This window comes from Tursiops truncatus, chromosome 11 (genome assembly GCF_011762595.2).
Source record: "Tursiops truncatus isolate mTurTru1 chromosome 11, mTurTru1.mat.Y, whole genome shotgun sequence".
NCBI classification, from domain to species: domain Eukaryota; kingdom Metazoa; phylum Chordata; class Mammalia; order Artiodactyla; family Delphinidae; genus Tursiops; species Tursiops truncatus.
In genome coordinates this window covers 19,385,282-19,406,087 of record NC_047044.1, presented here as the reverse complement: position 1 = coordinate 19,406,087, position 20,806 = coordinate 19,385,282, and the positions used below count along the sequence as shown (strand labels likewise).

Below are 20,806 nucleotides of genomic sequence, written 5' to 3'. Positions count from 1 at the left end.
TTCGGTTAACCTCTTTCTCACCTAAATTCTTCTATTAATGTTTATCCAGAGTAGTCATATCTTCTGGGATGCTTTCCTGAAGACCTCCTTCTTCTCTTACCTCGTCACTTAAATCCCCTCTATACCTTTGTTATCTCATTGTATCAACTGATCAATCGTGACCTCTTAAAAAGAAATCTTTTATCCATTTTGTATCCCCAGTGCCTATGACAAATGTCCTGGCATCATTTGGATTAAAACTTCAGGAGTTTCTAGGCTCTAGAGGCAAGAATTTGAATTATGCTATGTTGCTGAGCAGGTATTTGAAGAGCTAATGTTGGCTCTTATAGTGAACATATAGCAATAGACTAGTCATAGCACTGGTGTTTGCGGTATTTTGCTAAGGGTCAAAATGCTGAGCTTGGCAAGCAACTGAAATACAAATCCTATGAATTTTTCCTAAATACAGTTCATTCAGGGGATTATATCATCTTTAAAATTTAGAATATTTGTTCTTGTAGAAGGAATGGGAAAAGAGGGCAAGGGTGACTTTTACCTTTAATAGTACTGAAAGCCTTTTTTTTCTTTTTTGTTCTTATAACTGATACTGTGACACTTTCATATTTGATTATCCTTCTGAATCTTTTCCAAAACTCTTCCATTAGAGATTACTTCCCAGAAAAAGCACATGGTGTTAACTATGTTTTCATTTTGGCTACATTTCATCCAATTATTTTCTGTGTTTTTAATTGAAAATTAAGAAAAAGCCAGTTGGAAAAGAGTGCCTGTTTACATAAAATAATTCTTAAGAGTCCGTTCAGACTTCTGATTACAGATGTATAGCAGGCTAGGTCCCTTGATTGACCCTTCCATTGAAAATAATTAATACTGCTGGACAACATATTTATAAAGTACTTAAATGCATTGATGAGTAGGTGAATGTAATGAAAATAGGCCAAAAACTGGGTGAAGGAAGAAAGTCATAGAGGGAAGTCAAGAAGGGAAGCCAGCTTTTATTTTGAAAGAACTTGCTGAATTTGGTGATCTGGAGGGTCTGTTCTTATAGTCACTAAAGTCTGAGGGAGGGGGACAAAGCTCAGGGACTGCCCAAGGTGAGGTGTCTGTTGGGACATACCCAACGTGTAGGGTTACTACCCTTTCAGCATAAAATGAGCTAAGAATGAGAGCTTTAACTTGATATAGGGTTTCTATGAAAGCCTACTTGGTAAAATGTTTTAGCACATTATTTAAGATTTAGAACAAGACAAGAGTTCCTGTTCTCATTTCTTTTCAGCGTAATATTGGATGTCCAATTCAGTGTTGTAAGGCAGGAAAAAGAAATATGAGATGTAACAATTGAGAAGGAAGGAATAAAACTCTATTTAGTGATAATATGATTGTGTATGTAGAAAACTCCAAGAATCTAAAGGCAAATTATTAAAATTAATGGTAGAGTTTAACAGTGTTGCTGGGCACAGATCAATTAAAAAAAGCAATTGTATTTCTACGTCATAACCAAATAGAAAATGTTTTTTTTTTTAAAACTTCAAAAATATAAAATACATAGAATAAATCTAATAAAAGCCATACTAGCTACCTTCCCCCTTGGAAGGTTCAGACTCAGTGTGGAAATCTCTCTCCCACTCAGAGTTTGCATCCTGATCATATTGCTACTAGAGATTTTTGTCCTCAGGAAAACCCCCATTCATCCTGCTTACCACTCACAGCTTTCAACTTTCCATTCCAGCTTTTGTTACTTTTTTAGGGAAGCAATTGGGTGGTACTTGGAGATTTCCCCCGATTCTTACCAAGCTTAGTGGAATGTTCCCCTAGAGTAACTAGTCTGCCATAGTGTAAGTTGAAACTCTCTAAGTGCATTTCTACTGCAAATAATAATAATATGAAAAATAGTAAAATATATGTCTTTTAACCTTACAAGTAAAAACTTCACACTCTTATGTGTGATAGCGGTCATTTATTCAATAGCGATATCAATTATTTCTTCTGTGTGCCAAGTTAGTATGATGATTAGTAAAATATGGTTCCTTTCTCAGGGAGCTAATTTTTTCATGAAATGTTTCCCAAGCTTGTCTAGTCATAAGAATCACCTGTGATATCTTCAAAAGAAATGCAGCTATTTAGTATCCTTGTCTGGAGATTGTGATTCAGTAAGATGGGATCTGGAGCTGATATTTTATTTTATTTTATTCTATTTTATTTTCTATTTTTTACTTATTTTTTATTTTTCAAGAATCAGGCCCTTTTTCTTATACGTGCTCTGGCCAGACTCTAACAAAGGGCTGTTTGGCCATGATCCACATCAAGCTCAGCAGATGACGTATAGGTGAGCCCCTAACCCCTAAGAAGGACAGCAGTGCACTGAAATTAGCACATCACTGAGTGGGTTCTTTGTATCAGCAGAGACTAATCTACTAGTCTCCCTTTCAGATATTAACCAGTTACATTGTTAGTATTTGCATTACTCCTCCTATATTTTAGACCCATTTATTAGTGAGGGGACCTCCTTCTTCTCTGGCTTCATGTGTCCATGTGGAGGAACTTCCTCCAGAAAACACTACATTTCTCTGTCTACCTTTCATTCATTCTCCCCGACTCATAACTGGTAAGATTATAAGAACTGGGTATGGTTCCCTCAGCCTCTTTCTCCCTTTTAGAGCCGGCCTGCCCTCCAGGTGGAGGTGTACTCACTGGAGCTGACATTTTAAACAAATGCTGAATATGATTCTGATGATCAGGCAAATTTGGAAGATACTGATGTAATGCACTCTCTGCAGTTTTCTTCTAACTTTCCTTCTCTATTTGGACAAGCTATTTGTATGTGAACGGTCATGTTTCCAGTGTCGTTAGGGAACCTAGCTTCTTTCCTAAAATATAAAGCCTGGCAATAAGGCAGTGAGGATGAGCACTATTCATAATTTCCTTTATGCTACTATAAAAGTCACAGAGAGGTTAAATAGCATATTCAAGGTAGAAAATGAGGGAGCTGTGATGTGTGCTTAGGTTGTCTGACTCCATAGCCAGACCACACCACCTTCTCATTAGACACTGTGCAGCCTTTCCAGGGATACCTCTAGGGATGGAGATCTCTTAACTTCAAAAAAGAGCCCTCTTTTATTGTTGGACACCTTTAATGGACCAAAATCCTTCCTCCTTGTAACATTGATTTTAGGTCAGCCTTCTAGAGCAGAACTGCAACCCAAATTCATTGAAGTTCAGGCTCAGTATAAAGAAAGAATTGATTTCATGTTTGCAAAAATACTTGTCTGTTGGCCATAATTGGTCCAGTCTCTGGTTTCCTTTAGATTAGTATTAACTAGTTTAATTTCCTCTTCCATATAATAACCCTTCTCATGTTAGAGTGCAATATCATGTATCTAAGGTCAGTCTCCTTCCTTACCACCTTCTTCCTAGCCGAGAACAAACACTGTGTGTTCTTGGACAAGCTATTAAACCTTTTTGAGACTCAGTTTTTTCATCTGTAATTTATGGGTAATAATACTTATTGAATTGGTTTAAAGATTAAGTTATGTAACCTTATCATTAGTGTACAGGAATGCTAGAGATTTCTGTGCATTAATTTTGTATCCTGCTATTTTACCAAATTCATTGCTAAGACAGTCTCTTCAATAAGTGGTGCTGGGAAAACTGGACAGCTACATGTAAAAGAATGAAATTAGAACACTCCCTAACACCATACACAAAAATAAACTCAAAAAGGATTAAAGACCTAAATGTAAGGCCAGACACTATAAAACTCTTAGAGGAAAACATAGAACACTCTATGATATAAATCACAGCAAGATCCTTTTTGACCCACCTCCTAGAGGAATGGAAATAAAAACAAAAATAAACAAATGGGACCTAATGAAACTTAAAAGCTTTTGCACAGCAAAGGAAACCATAAACAAGATGAAAAGACAACCCTCAGAATGGGAGAAAATATTTGCAAATGAAGCAACTGACAAAGGATTAATCTCTAAAATTTACAAGCAGCTCATGCAGCTCAATATCAAAATACAAACAATGCAATCCAGAAATGGGCAGAAGACCTAAATAGACATTTCTCCAAAGAAGACATACAGATTGCCGACAAACACATGAAAGAAACACATCACTACTCATTAGAGAAATGCAAATCAAATCTACAATGAGGTATCACCTCACACCAGTCAGAATGGCCATCATCAAAAAATCTAGAAACAATAAATGCTGGAGAAGGTGTGGAGAAAAGGGAACCCTCTTGCACCAACCCTCTTGTTGGTGGGAATGTAAATTGATACAGCCGCTATGGAGAACAGTATGGAGGTTCCTTAAAAAACTAAAGATAGAGCTACCATATGACCCAGCAATCCCACTACTGGGCATATACCCTGAGAAAACCATAATTCAAAAAGAGTCATGTACCACAGTGTTCATTGCAGCTCTATTTACAATAGCCAGGACATGGAAGCAACCTAAGTATCCATCGACAGATGAATGGATAAAGAAGAAGTGGCACATATATACAATTGAATATTACTCAGCCGTAAAAAGAAACAAAATTGAGTTATTTGTAGTGAGGTGGATGGACCTAGAGTCTGTCATACAGAGTGAAGTAAGTCAGAAAGAGAACAAAAAAATGCCTTATGCTAACACATATATATGGAATCTAAAAAAAAAAAAAGGTTCTGAAGAACCTAGGGCAGGACAGGAATAAAGACGCAGACGTAGAGAATGGACCTGAGGACACGGGGACGGGGAAGGGTAACCTGGGACAAAGTGAGAGAGTGGCATGGACATATACACACTACCAAATGTAAAATCGATAGCTAGTGGGAAGCAGCCGCATAGCACAGGGAGATGAGCTCGGTGCTTTGTGACCACCTAGAAAGGTGGGATAGGGAGGGTGGGAGATGCAAGAGGGAAGAGATATGGGGATATATGTATATGTATAGCTGATTCACTTTGTTATATAGCAGAAACTAACACACCATTTTAAAGCAATTATACTCCAATAAAGATGTTAAAAAAAAATTAAGTTATGTAGGATTTTAGGTTTTCAATGAGAGGTAGTTTGTGTTATCTTTGTTGTACCTAAAGGTATGTATTTTAAGTATACTGCATGTATATAACTGCATCTGAATCTTTTATCATATATCATATATAACTAAATTATTTCATCTAGCTTTTAAATCAAGGAAGAAGTAACTTACCTTACTGAAATAACTTGCTTTTAGAAAAACTTTTAAATTTTGTTTCTAATGGTTCTCATCCTTTTCTTAAATATGTTACTGTTTGATTTCTAAGATTAAAGCCATATTCTTTGAAAAGTGTTGATTAACTCTGAGAATTATATTTTCAAGCTTATAAGCATATTGACATTTCTCATACCATTATAAAAGTGATCTTATTTCTATTTTCAGTATTGCAGGGGGTCGGATACTCTCAGTGATAAAGATGCAGCTGATTAAAGGCCAGAACAGCAGGGATCCTTTTTATAAAGCAATAGAGGAAGTTGCTCAAGATTTGGATTTGAGGATTAAAAGTATTATCAATTCTCAACAAGTAGACTTAGCTCTTAGTACCACTGACATCAGTCCTGCACGGGTAATGAGGTTTTTATTTTTCATTATCCTTCTGTACAAAACATTATATCTTCTACTTGCTGTAGAAATGGTTTACAATTGCTACTTAAGTCAGAAGAATGTGTTTACTCTGTTATAAGATGTTGAAAATATAAGTTTCTCAATAGATTATGCAGGATTATGTTCGACTTGGGTAAATCATAACCTCTATGGGCCAAATTGTCTCTGTTTGTTAAAGAAGCACATTGGATAATCTTCAGTATCCCTTGTAGCACTAGAAATTTATAATTCTTGATGGATATTAAGGTGTTTTGTCATATTTTTCAATAATTATTTTTATAAAACAATTATTTTCCCATTTAATCAGGTATAAAATAAGAGTCTGGTGTCTCTGGTTATGACCCCAGTACTAGGCACTCCACAGAACAACAGCAGAAATAGTTTCTACTCAGCAGTTTATTTTTCTTTTATAGAATTTTTCTATTTCCGTGATCTCTTATTTACTACCTCCATTGCCAGATTACTGCAGACTTTAGGAATTTTTCCTATGCTTAGTAATTGTTTAATTATATATTCCAGAAAATTTACCTCTTTCTTGTTTTTCTTACATAGATAGTCTGTCATTATAAGGTATTAAAACTATAGTTTTATAGGAGAAATTGACTACCATGTCTTTAGTTCTAGAACAGAATTTTGGAGTACGTGTTACAGTAATTCATTTGTTGCAGTTTAATTGTTCAGGTAACAAAATCCCCTTTTTATTAGGTATAATTGTGATAGCCCATGTATGAAGAAAGACTTTTGCTTAATTTTTATGATTCACTTATTTTTCTGCAGCCCTCGGGCACTATTTTTAGCTATTTTCTATAACAATGCGTGTTTTTAGTTTAACTTGAAGGCGGGACATGGGGGAGATTCTGAGTTATTTCCCCACATATTTCATGTGTGTTAACACTTCCTATGACAGCTTGGCTCAAATGACAATCAGGTTTTATTATAAGTATAAATCAGGAACTGTCACAGCTCAGATAATTAAGAGTGCCCAATCTCTCCCATTTCCTGTCACAAGAAATAAAGATGCAGACAACCTGGTTCTTAATTTTATGTTTTCAACCAAATTAGACATCTTTGAAAAATAGAAATCAGTAATTCTCAATGAAGTTAGTATTAAACAGTATGGACTTCTCTGGTACTAATGAAAAATATATGTCAAGCACTAGATTGTGATAGGCAATTTGTTAAAATTCTGGTGTAGCTATACATTACAGTTCACTTGGTAGCCTGAGTCAGCCAAGTAGAGAAAGGAGGCCAAGACCATGTTGATGAAACCTGAGGAAAGTGGTACAACTATAACAGATGTCCTCAAAAGGGCGACTCTGATATTTAAGCACAATGTCCAACAACCCTATGGGTTAGGCACTATCATCATCCCTATTTTACCAATGATTTAACTGAAGCACAGTGAGGTTAAGCAACTTTCCCAGAGGTATACAGCACATACAACTGGTTAGTTGGTATGAACCCGGCCAGAAATGCCATCAGAGTTTGTTCTTACGTGTGTCTATGTGTAATATTATCTTATCATATATTTTCCCTATTCTTCCATCTAGTTACTAAGTTTTTCCAGCTCTTCCCTTTTAATCTGCTTTTTCTTTATCTCCACAGCTACTATTTTAGTTCACTGCTACTACCTTCTTCATTTCTGAGCTGGACTATTACAGTCTCTTAATTTGTGGTCCTGTCTCCAGATTTAATAACAGTCTTACCCTGGAATATAAATATTTTACACATTCCCATCATTGCTGTCATTTTTCTAAAATGTAAATAGTATCATTTTATTTCCTTGCTTAATAAAGGAAGAGATTTTAACCTTGTAACAGATTGACTTATAACTTCTTTGTCTGATATACAATGCTTTCCCAGGCTCATCTCACATGACTCCCTGTCTGTTACCCTGATCTTCAGCCATTTCATGCCATGTAGTCTCTGAAAATACCATGTTCTCTCTTACCCTTTTGTGTCTCCTCTATGAAGCCATCCTTGATCCCAGGGTAAATTGATCATGACCTTTGGATGTGCTCCCACTGCACAATTTATACATTCTCTTCGAAATAGCACTTAGGGGACTTCCCTGGTGGCGCAATGGTTAAGAATCCGCCTGCCAATGCAGGGGACACGAGTTCGATCCCTGGTCCGCAAAGATCCCACATGCCGCGGAGCAACTAAGCCTGTGTGCCACAACTACTGAAGCCGGCACGCCTAGAGCCGGTGCTCCACAACAAGAGAAGCCCGCGCACTCCAACGAAGAGTAGCCCCCACTCGCTGTAACTAGAGAAAGCCCGCACACAGCAACGAACACCCAATGCAGCCAAAAATAAATAAATAAATAAATGAATAACTAACTAAATAAATAAATATATTTAAGAAAAGGAACTAACACTTAGCACTCTGTAATGCCATTATTGGTTACTTATTTATTTTATAAAAGAGCCTACGGGTTCCTTGAGACACTAGTTTTTACCTTTGTAGCCTTAGCTTCAAATGCAATTCTTGGGACTTAGTATGTGCTTATGGGTGATTACTGAATGAATGAAGGTCAACTAGTTTTTTTATTTTTGCATTTGAGTAGATCTGTACAGCCATCTGTGGGGTTGGTATTCAGATCACCAGAATCTCACTTCTGGTATGAGAGAGAAAAAATATCAGTATACAAAGAAGTTAAGTCACGAGGCTGAGATCACATAGATTGTAGCTAAACTTTCTGACTTATAAAGACTAATGTTATTTTGACCAAAATCTAATGTCTTCCTTTGATGATACTATTTTCTATATTTTTTGTGCTTCTGGAAGTTCATAAGATTGATTTTATTATGGCTTGAGGGACAAATATTCACATGCCGTAGAGCCACTTCTCGTGGCTGATTTTTTTATAGCTTAATAGAAGAGGAAGAACAATAGCACATGAAATGGAAAAGAGTGGCTGATTGACCCAGCTGGGGTGATTGTTACATTTATTTGAAATTGTTTCCTGTTCTAGCCAAAATCTCATGCCATAAACCATGGCACTGCATACTGTGGCAGAGATACTGTGAAAACTTTACTAGTTCTTTTGGATGAAGAAGCAGCCAGTGCTCCTACCAAAAACAAAGCAGAGCTTTTATATGACGATGAAAACACAATTCATCATAATGGAACTTCTATTCTTACACTTTTTAGGTAAGTAATGTGGAAGTTATATGTATGTGAATATTAACTTAAGTCTATAAAGGAAATTTTTGAAAAAAACACCTCATTTGTTATAAAAGAAATACATGCTATGGATAGGAAACTTGGGAACTACAGAAAAGTGTGAAGAGAAAAAATAAAAGTTAGTTAAAGGGAGATTGAACATTTGAATGTGAGGGAGTTATATATAAAAGTAGTATTTTGTGAGAGTATGAGTGGTGTTTTTTGTTTTTGTGTTCTTGTTTTTTGCTGTGGAAATATTTGCATAGATATTTGTGTCAAAAACTTTGCTAAATGCTTTCACTTATATCAGCCCTCACAGCAGTATCTTTTAGTAGTCTCCCCAATTTATAAGTGAAGAATTAGAGACTTGAGAGAGATAGCAAGCAATTTGTCTAAGTTGGCAAGCAGCAAAGGTGTCTTTCTTCAGAACCTGAGGTCTCTGCTCCAAAGATTGTGCTATTTTGCTTGAGAATAGGAGAGTCGGTATATACCAGACTTACACTGGAATTGACATTTACTTGTTCTTCATCGCATTATGAAGAAAATACTAAATTACTGTTGGTATTCTGTGCAAGACATTGATACTCACCAATTTTAACAACAATTCGGTCAAACACTGAGTTGGTGATATTTTTAATTAATGAACATTCATTTATAGAAACATTTAAAATTTTAGAATAACGGTTTAAAATTGTATTATTACATTGCGGAGGATTTTTTAAAAATTGTCCTGTTTGATCTTTTCTATTTTCTGCTTGAGCCACTTTCTAGAAATCTGATTTTAGTCTAAAATTGTTCATATCTATCTATGATTGCTTTACCTTCTCTCTCTCTCTCTCTCCTGTGCTTCACTATCTTTTCTCTTTAAAGAGAAACTTTATAATGCTCTATCATTCAGTGTTGTCTTCTAATTCCTTTGCAATGAAAATTTATTTTATCAATGATTTACTTATACCCTGTGTTGGAATCCCAGAAAAGAGTTAAAGAAAATGAACCTTTGTTTTTTTCCTCCTGTCAACTTACTTCTGTTTAACAAAGTTTGCTTTTAGGTAGAAATATAAATGATTTAGATTTTCTCTTAGATTGAATTCTGTCATTTTCTTAGAGAAAGTTATTTTGTGTTTGTAGGATTTTCTAAATAAAATTAATCCCCACATACATTTTAAAGAGGTATTTTTCTGTACTCAATTATGTGGCCAAACACATTTATAGTTACCTTAGCATTTTCAATTGTCATTGTGCAGACAAGTACCAGTCCATGGTAAAGTATATTTTTAAGGGTCTGCATTGAAATGATAAAATTAAGGACAATGTATATGAATGTAAGTCAATGTAAGGTTATAAACTAGTCTTTCTTAGAATAGACTATCCTTTATTCTTTTTATAAAAAATAAATTTATTTATTTAATTTATTTATTTTTGGCTGTATTGGGTCTTCGTTGCTGCGAACAGGCTTTCTCTAGTTGTGGCAAGCGGGGGCTACTCTTTGTTGCGGTGCATGGGCTTCTCATTGCGATGGCTTCTCTTGTTTCAGAGCATGGGCTCTAGGCACACGGGCTTCAGTGGTTGTGGCACACAGGCTCAGTAGTTGTGGCTCGCAGGCTCTAGAGTGCAGGCTCAGTAGTTGTGGCACACGGGCTTAGCTGTTCCCCGGCATGTGGGATCTTCCTGGACCAGGGCTTGAACCCGTGTCACCTGCATTGGCAGGCGGATTCTTAACTGCTGTGCCACCAGGGGAGCCCCCTTTATTCTTATGTAATGGTCTTTTGACACAAAGGGGTTATGACTCTGGCTCTATTAAGCTAAAAAGGAATTTACTGAGGAATCCATGTTTGGCTCCAAATTGCCAGTATCTCCTTCTCTATGATGTCTTCTCTGACCCTCCTATTTCTAAACTATGCTTTTCTCTTTTGAATTTCCCTGCCATGGCATCTGTCCTTTTTTATTTTGAATTTTAGTTATGTGGATATCTTATTTCCCTTACTTAGATCAAGATGCCTGAATTCAGAGCCAGTGAATGAATGAACTTTCTATTCTTCACAACATCTTATACAGTGCCTTACATATAGTAGAAGCTCAAATATTTAGTGGCTGAATTAATTAATTAAGCAAATTATTAGTATTTAGAACTCTCAGAATAGGAATATGGACACTTTTAAGTAGTATTGTAAACAACTAGTTTCAGTTGTTCAGAATAAACTTTGATTCTCTAACTGCTTTTGGATAGCGGAGAGGTGTAAACTAGTTTAAAAGCTACTTTGGTTTATAAATTTTTGCTTTTTTTGGACTAGATCTCCCACACAAGTGAATAATTCATCGATGAAACCCCTAAGGGAACGTATCCATATGTCAGTGCAAGAGAAAACAATTAAGGTACAATTTCATATACTGTCATGAAAATGATAAAAATCGGTTTACTTTTAGAAGAATAAATATATAAAGCTGAGCTGGGTATTATAAACATACATTATACATGGAACAATAGGGATTAAATGGAAAATAAGTTATGACAGTTGACACACAGAAACTTTCCTTTTAATACAATCTTGACTAATCTGTCTCTGGTTTATTCAATACCTTGGACCTAAAAGAAGGAAAGGAATAAGCACCTGCTATGGTAAGTGTTCAATAAATATGTGTTCAGTGAATGAGGGGGAAAATAAAGAGGAGATGGTTTTCTCATTTACATTTCTAATATCTTAAACTGAATCTTGAGAGTCCATATAATTTCAGTTTTGTTCCCATCTGAAGACATAATGGCAGAATATAATTGATTTTGGATTGAGACAAGGAGAACATTTCACATTGTTCATTGACTAGAGCTATTCTTTATATTTTCACTTGGTTTGAACTGAGTATCCCAGTTCTCATTTGAAACATTTGTGCCTATAAGTAGTCAGTAACATGTTTTTAGGCACTTAAATTTTTCTTGGTCTTATTTTTCAAAAAAGAAGCTTGTTTTTAACTCATTGATTTATTCAGCATACATTTATTGGGTATCTGCTATGTGCCAGACACTGTTCTATGGTTGGGAATTCATTCATTTGTTCAACAAAATTTTCATGTAAAATTTACAATTATCCTTAAATTATCAAATAATTATTCATCTTTTGATATAACTTTGAGAACTCTAATTTGTTCTTTATATTCCCATTTGGAAAGTTAGTCCCAATTAGCAAAGCCTTTAGTTATCTGTTTCTTCTACATACCCCAAATCCATTTAGTTTATTTAGATTAATAAGTCTTATCTTCCTAGTGGTTATTAGTAGCTGTTAGCAGTTAACATCTATGGAATACATCATTGATTTTTATATAATTTTTCTGTGAAAAAACTTGTCAATTCTTTGTTATATTAACCTAAGTACTTGTAGTCGAGGTGTAAGATTTTTGAAAAAAACACCTAGCCTTTGGACTTGATTAGAAACGGAAATGTAACAGATTCTTTAATTTTTCCCTGCTATGGCTACTGACAAACTTTAATATTTTCATTTAAAAATCATTGGGAGATGCAAGAGGAAGGGGATATGGGGATATATGTATACATATAGCTGATTCACTTTGTTATACAGCAGAAACTAACACAACATTGTAAAGCAATTATACTCCAATAAAGATGTTAAAAAAAATTCAAATAATACCATTAAACAGTGAAGTAGATATCTGTAAACTACTTAGAAAATTGTCTGGAACCTAATAGATTAATGATAAAAGTTATCTTCCTATGCAATCTTCTATATGTAATAAATTCAGGTAAAAAGTAAAAAAATAAAAATAAAGATCATTGGGATATTTTGTTAAACTAAGTAAATCAAAATGAAAAGATCTGTCTGAATAATGAGAAGGTGTTTTTAGAAATTGGTAAGAGTCAACTAATTACTGTAAAATTTATGAACCAATTTGTAAAGTTTTGGGAGGTAGAAGAGACAGTATCTGATCCAGTCTCATCTATAGATGAGGAGATCAAAATCCTTGAGAAAGCACCTTATCCAAGATATCATAACTACCAGGAAATATTTTATGCCATTGTGCAAAGCCATGGATAAATACTAATAAGACTATAATTACATTGCTTCTGTTACTTAATAGTGGAGCTGGCTTACTCCACGTAGCTCTGAAACTAAATGGCAATAGAGAAAGGAAGGAATTGGTGTTTATGGTTATATTTTATAGTACAGTACTCTTTATGAAAGCAAAGTGTGAAAATAATTGGTTTAGCCAGGTATACAGCTGAACCATGGCCAGATCGAGTACTTGCTGGAATAACAAAAAATGCTGCTAATATTTACTACTAAGTAACTATGGAAAAGTAGTTTAACAGCTTTTTACCTTATTATCCTGTTACTTTTTCTCTTTTGGCATTTAATTCTCTTTTTTATCATGGAAAGGATATATGATCTACACTTGAAAAACTGTCTTGGAAAGACAAAGGTAGATACTGTTACAGAACTTAGAATTTTGATGTTGTAGATCATACTTGATTGTGAAATATCCATGTCATTGTGATTTGGGGCAAATTAACTTTTCTTGGATTTTCATTTCCTTGTTCATAAATAGAAATAGGCATTCCTGATCCCCAAATCCTATGAAACCACTTTGGAAAGTGTTCATTAACTCATTTGAAATGCTCAAATTTTATTTTCTACTGTAGCTTATTTGGAAAATTGTCTATGATGGTCAAATAAATTCCCCTGGGAAGGAAATTAGAAGGTTCTTCCTGAACCTTCATGAATTTGGTGGGAGCCTTTAGAGAATGCTTTCTTCCCATTCTTACCCCAGTTTCCAAGTGATTTATACAAGTACCTTCATACCTTTTTATTATAAGATCTTTCCAGGAGATATTTACCTTCTTAGGTCCCTGTAAATTAATTAGTTTTATTCCTTCCAGCTTGATTTAGCCATATTTTGCTTTTCAGACACAACTGAAAAGTTGTATATACATATCTTTTTCCTTATTCTGAGTCTAGTGTTTTCCTCCGTATTATATGTATGTCCGAATAATCATCACCGTTAACTAACTTAATAACTTAAGTCAGTGGATCAGAAAAATGCTAGATCTTTAAAAGTTGACGTAGTTGGGACAGTGAAAATTAGGACATAGGTAGTTGGAAAAAATAGACTGGCTCTAACTCTGATACCTATTATAAGCAGCCAGGCAGTACAATGCTCATGGTGTTGGAAAATTAGACATCCATGTTTAACCTTTAGGGTATTCCAAAACTGAGTATATCCAAATAAAATGGTGTATTGAGTTCAATTAGAATTTCCTTCCCCTAATACTTAAAATGAGTACAAAATAGCAATAACTAGCAAAAATATTCACCAAGAGCAAACAACAGACAATAATTTAATTGGATACAATAAACTTCAGAAACGATGGCCAAGAAAGGAAAGAAGATTTCAGAGGGAAAAGGCACGACATGATTTAGCAAATTAATCTAGCCCCAGTCTCCACATAGTGTGCTAGTGAGTTGACAAAGTCCTGAGAATTATCACTAAAATATTTCCAAAACTGAGAAGCCAACTGTGTGTTCTTTTTTTTTTTTCTTTTTAGAGAAATAGTAGAAGTGGCAACTACATAGTAATGTGGAAAATGAACTCTGGGATTTACACATTGACACAGTGAAGGCTCTAATGCTGCATACTGAATTGTGGAAATTATCCAAATGATCCCCTTGCATTTGAATGAAATACAGCCTCTAAATAGAGGGACTTTTTATGGTACATATAATACATAAAATTCTTAGAAGAAAGTGAGGAACCAACCCAGAAATTTTTTCAGATTGCCTATCTCCTCAACTGAATGTTACTTTTGCCTCCACCGCTCTTCAGGCTACAGAAAAATGGGGGATAACAGAAAATATGCAGCCTTCAAAATGTAACTGAGGAGCAAGTAAAATGCTGTCAAATAAGGAGGAAACAGAATCAAGAAACCACTCACAGGCTTGGAGGCTTCTGTTTCTAACTAGGATGTAGTAGATCATGGCAAAATACCATTTCTGCTACAATAACAAAATAAAAGGCAGATAAGTTGGGGAAAATATTTTAAAAGACATAAGAAAGCTATGTAAGCAAAACAGTTTAAATAAACTAAAAATCTGGAGAGGGTAAAGTTCTTCTGAGGTGAACAGACTATTATCAGAGTTTTCTTCCCTGGGATTATTTTTCCAATTTTGGATATGAGCCAAGGATTGATCTTGGCCCATGTAAAGGAACTCACTGACGGAAAGAGGAACTAACAGATATTTTGATGTCTTGAGGGGCTGGCAACAATTTGGAAACTTTGGGGCCCTGAATGCACAGTTATTTTTACCTACGGAACCTATGCTGAATTTTGGAGCTGAGTGGGAGGTTAAGGAACCTCAATCCAGTATATTAAAATCACCTGTAGTCTTGCAGTAGCACAGAAGACAAGGCTTCTCTTGAGGAGTGTGACCTGGCTCAAACGCATGGCTGTTGCCTTCTCAAGATATTTGCCACGTTTGGAAATGAAGTGGGTTGGGAGACCGAAGAATACAATGTAAAAACCTTTGAAAGACAGACTGAATCCCCCAGACTTTCAGGTCAGAGGTGATAGAGATCCACAAGGCTCTCAGTTGAAAGCTTGGGAGGGACATTCCCGAAGGAGAGGTTAAGAACCAGAAGTCAAATATGAGTTATGACAGCTGCAACCCAGCTTTGACTCAGGTCAGTCCCTGTCGGCATTGCGGTTATCAGCCCCTCTCTGTGTCTGCCTAACAGAGACAAGGGAAACCCTTGATAGAAGATTTCATTTGGAGCCTCTATAGTTCCTTTATATACTGGACATGAGAAGAGACAGGAAGACTTGTCCTTTAATCAAGAGAAAAAACTAACAATAGAGGCAGACTCACAAATGACCCAGCTACTGGAATCAGCTGACAAGGAATTAAATTTTTTTTTTTTAACATTTAAAGGTAATTAGGGCTTCCCTGGTGGTGCAGTGGTTGGGAGTCCGCCTGCTGATGCAGGGGATGTGGGTTTGTGCCGCGGTCCGGGAGGATCCCACGTGCCGCGGAGTGGCTGGGCCCGTGGGCTGTGGCCGCTGGGCCTGCGCGTCCAGAGCCTGTGCTCCGCCGCGGGAGAGGCCACAACAGTGAGGCCCACGTACCACAAAAAAAAAAAAAAAAAGATGGATGAAAAATTGGGAAATTCCAACAGAGAATCAATTTTTTTATTTTTTGGCAAGCTGCACAGCTTGCGGGATCTCAGTTCCCTGACCAGGGATTGAACCTGGGCCATGGCAGTTAAATTGCCAAATCCTAACCACTAGACCACCGGGAACTCCCAAGAATCAAAAATTTTAAATCAGAACCAAATGGACATTGCAGAACTGTAAAAACATTATCTAAAATTAATAATTCATTAGGTGAATTTATTTATTTATTTTAAAGATTTTTTGATGTGGACCATTTTTAAAGTCTTTATTGAATTTGTTACAATATTGCTTCTTTATTATGGGTTTTTTTTTTTTTTTGGCCCCGAGGCATGTGGGATCTTAGCTTCCCAACCAGGAGTTGAACTCGCGCTCCGTGCATTCAAAGGCGAAGTCTTAACCACTGGACCATCAGGGAAGTCCCTAGGTGAATTTAATAGTAGACCAGACATAGCATTAGGTAGCATAGTGGACATGAAGATAGGTCATTAGAAAAAAGTCCAAACTAAAGCAAAGAGAGAATAAAGAATAAAAAAGCAGAAGAGAAGAGTAGGACACAGAAAATGTCTAACATATGCCTAACTGGATCCTCAGAACGAGAGGAGAAAATAGGATTGAAATAGTATTTGAAGATATAATGATTGTAATATTTTCCAAAGCTTAATTGGTCCTTTCACATCAGGTAGTAGTTAGAAGATGTGAGGAACAGATGTGTGGTTTCCTTTAATAATGTACAGTTGCATATGGGTTCCAATATTATGGACCTAGCAAGCTAAAAAATGTCCCTGAGTCCTTTGAAAATCCATCTGCCTTTCATGTATGTGCCACACACACACACACACAGGACATAGATTGTAAAGCTTCTTTCCAGAGCAGTGTTCTCCAGTAGAACTTCTGTGGAAATGTTAGGTAATTTGTGCTATCCAGTACTGTAGGTGCTAGCCACGTGTGACTATTGAGCACTTGAAATGTGGTACTGCAACTGAGGAACTCGATTTTTAATTCTATTTAATTTTAATTAATTAGCTACACATGGCCAGCATATTAAACAGTTGCATTTCTAGTGGATTAAAGATACACACAAATGCAATAACTGAAAACCCATAAGTAGAGGAAATGGTGCTCTGACCATGAGAGATTAGAATAAATAGGATTTAAATAGGGAGAGAGGATGGAAGAGAGCATTGCAGGTGGAGCAAACAACTGATGAAAAAGTATTAGATTGTCTTAGCTAGTATAAAGAGGCTGTGCATTCCATAGTGAACAAAATAAGTGAATAAATAATGTGGGGCAAGGTTAAGGAAGGTGTGGCTTTTGTACTTTTTGTGGGGCTTATTGTAAGGATATGTGCATGAGAACCTAAGAAAGGTGGAATATTTAAGAACTTGAAAGTAATGGTGGATATAATGGGGCTTAAGGACTTCAGCTGCATGGTTCTCTGTACTTAAATGTGATGTAACTTTGTGTGTATACCTCTCTCTTGTTTCTGTACCAAATGGTTTTCTTACTCTATTGAACAGAGTAGAGTTTACTCTGTACATGTTTTTCTATTGATATATCAGAGCTTTTGCCCTTAGGGTGCTTTAACTGTTCTTTACCAGTCTACTTCTCTCATTTCTGTGTGCTGTGGTTTCTTTGCTCTCCGTACATCTTTTTCTACCTCCAAGCTTTTGCTTACTCTTGGTTCTGTTCCCTCATACCTTCTGCTCGCATACACCTGTTAGAGTGTGTTATAATTTTACTTAATTAATGCACTCAGCAAACATGAATTAAATGCCTACTGGATACTGGGCTCTGTCCTAGGCACTGTAAATATATCAGCAAGCAAAACAGACAAAAACCCCTGCCCTGATGGGCATGTTGTCCCCCAATATTTGTGGGACTAGGGTGGAAGAACATAAATGGAAACCCCTGGTCTACCCCCGCAATCCTTTTAATGCTAGTTCTGTTCCATACTGTTAGACACACTCCACCCAGAAATGTATACATCCTGCTCCCTGTCACCCTTGTCATAAACAATCAGCCCTTCCTAAAGGAAGAGGCCAGTGCTGGCCCAGTGCCTAGGCAGTTTAAGCAGGGAATTCTGGGGTGCCAGGTTCTTGGAACAGGATCTAAAAGTAGGAGTCATAGTCTCCTAGTGGGCATATCCAAGTCCCTGTGGACTTATTCCTCACCCGGTGTGATGAAGAGGGCCAGAGCAGGCCATCAGTTGGCAAACTAAGGTTTTGTTCATGGAACTTACCTTTTAGTTGGGAGAGGCAGATAATAAACAAAACAAACAAGTGAATTATATGGTATATTAGAAGGTTATCAGTGCTATGGCAGGAAATAAAGTTGGGGAGGCGGGTAAGAAGAGTGCGTTCCTTTGTGTGTGTTTTGGTTTTAAAGGGAATGATCAGTACAGGTCTCTTTGAGAAGGTGACATTAAGCAAAGGCTTTAAGGGAATGAGCAGCATTTTTCATTAGAATGAAAATGGGATGTTTGTATTAGTCTGAACTAAAATTTGAACTGTTTTGGCTGAAGTAATGAGGTTGGGATTTATTGCGTACCTTCTAAGTGTCAAGTGTTATACTAGGTATTTTATATCCCTCATTCCAATTAATCCTTGTTGAAATCTAGAAGGCATTATTTTCCAGACCATATACCTAGTAAGTAACAGAACAGTGGTTGTATTCAGGTGTAAGACTTCAAAGTTTATGCTGTTTCCGAAGTGTAAACGAAGGCATAGTAATTATAATAGTCATCATTTGATATACTTACAAATTCATATGCCATTAAGAATAGCAAATCTCTGTTCTTTTGAAAATGTGATAATGTAAGAATGAAAAGGTGAATTTTGAATATTTATTTTTAGTTATATATTTAATAGGTATGTTGAGTAATTTCTTTTTCCAAACTTGTTGATAAAATTTATAGCCCCCGCTATAATGGGGGCTTAGAAATTTCATTTTCTTATTAATACAGCTAACTGAGAGTTTCTGTGACTTTTCAATATTTTGACTCATTTGTCTTAATTTAACTGGAGTCAGGCTTTCCTATGTGAAGTACTATTTTCCTCAAACTGGGAACCTACTAATAATTTCAATTTAAAAAGAGCTTGTGGCAAAAGGACTTTTCCAATTCTTGGCAAGTTTGAAGTTCATTGCAATTTTACTGTGGATAGAAATCTTTCCAAAGGGGGGAAATCACTCTACAAAGGAAAACTTTGAATCTTTTTCTCTCATGTGACTTGAACATAAAATGATTTTAACAGCCATGTATGAATCTGGACATTATTCTTAGTTGTTAAGTACTTCAAAAGCACTTTCAAAAGGGAATTGTTTTGCTTATTTGTGATTCCAAATCAAATACACAGAGAGATTTGGAAGATTTGCAACAGGAAGTAATCTCAATTCTATGTAGCCACTAATCTTGTGCAGAAAAATTCAACTTTTATGAACAAAGGAAAAGCAATCTCTTTTAAGTTATAAATACAAGTCAATGTAGCTTGTATTGTTTTAATAACCAAAATGAAGAAGCTGATTGTAAGTTCATTTTTTGAGCTGCATTCCTAGAATCATTTTAGGGTTGGCCAGGTCCTGAGACACCTAATTCAACAGATTTCTTCATATGTTACTACATTAATAACTGTATAGTATCTACATATATCTTTAGAGTTACATAGCTGTTTCATATTTTTAACTTCATTTAATCCTCACAACTCTATGAGGTAAATATTCCCATTTATATGTGGATAAGTGAGAGGTTTAGAGGTTTACCCAAGATCATCTACTTAGTAAGTGATAGGGCCAGTATTAGAAGCCAGGTCTTTTGACCACAAATCTGATGCCTTTTCCATCACATCATCTTGTTTCTTTGTGCGGGTTTCTTAGTTGGACATCACATTGTTGGCTCCAGTCAAGTTCATGATCAGTTAAAATCTCTAGGTCTTTATTTCATATGTTGTTTTTAAGTCAGGTTCTCCTCATCCTGTACATCTGTAATTGATATTTTGAACTTAAATACAGGACTTTGTTTATCCTCATTCATTTTCATCTTATTATTTTCTACTTATGGTTCTAGCCTTCTGAGATCTTTTCAATCTTGATTCCATTATCCAATTTATTTATTATTTCTTCCAGCTGTGTGTCAACAGCAAATTTTATAAGTAGAATGTCTTTGTGATTATGGAAGCCATCCTAGTAATCTCTTTAGTATACTGTGTGCCTGTCACATAGTTGGAACTTAATAAGTGGTAATTGATAAAAAAGATCTTTGTACAGGGCAGGGAAAAAACACACATATAATCTTTTACAAAAAAGAAAAAAAACACCCTCAATATAACTACTCTCAGTTATTACTTTTGGATATAAGTATTCCAAGATTGCCATAGAACCATTGTGGTTCTCTCTTGTGTTTTGATATGTTTATAAATAATATTTTTCATGGTAAATATAGTGGTTAACTGATTTTCTTTCACATCTCAACCCATAATCAGTATTTTAAGAATTTCCTTCTAACTCTAGTTTTCTGAAACTGCCCTACTGTCACTAAGGGCTAGAGAATTTCTCTATGGGGGGCCTCAGGAGAAGAAATCTAGCTGTCAGGAGGGCTTATTGAACTTATTTTGCGACTGTATTTACATAGCAAAGAAAGCTTTTTACTCAGATGTATGTTTAAAATTAATAAAAATGCCAACTTTCTAAAGAAATTTTTATTCACATGCAGCATGAGATTGAGAAAACATCAGTTGTCTGTATTAAATAATATAATTATTGTATTTTTATTTAGAGTGCTTTATGAGTGGTACTGATGAAGGTTTTGTGGTGGGAGGCTCTAGTCCCCCAAGCCACCTGTAGGTGC

The 20,806-nt window shown here is 35.7% G+C and overlaps 1 protein-coding gene across 5 annotated transcripts in view; it reads left to right on the top strand.

The window, feature by feature from the left end:
• Positions 1 to 20,806, top strand: part of PARPBP (PARP1 binding protein) — a 92,341-nt gene that overhangs the window by 59,435 nt on the left and 12,100 nt on the right. For 3 of the 5 annotated variants that reach the window (XM_033866192.2, XM_019918551.3, XM_019918554.3), the window contains 3 exons: positions 5,403 to 5,586; positions 8,602 to 8,780; positions 11,084 to 11,165. In XM_033866192.2, the coding sequence (XP_033722083.1) occupies positions 5,403 to 5,586; positions 8,602 to 8,780; positions 11,084 to 11,165 (445 nt within the window). The remainder of the gene's footprint in view (positions 1 to 5,402; positions 5,587 to 8,601; positions 8,781 to 11,083; positions 11,166 to 20,806) is intronic. The other 2 variants (XM_073788276.1, XM_073788277.1) reach the window with 2 other exon arrangements.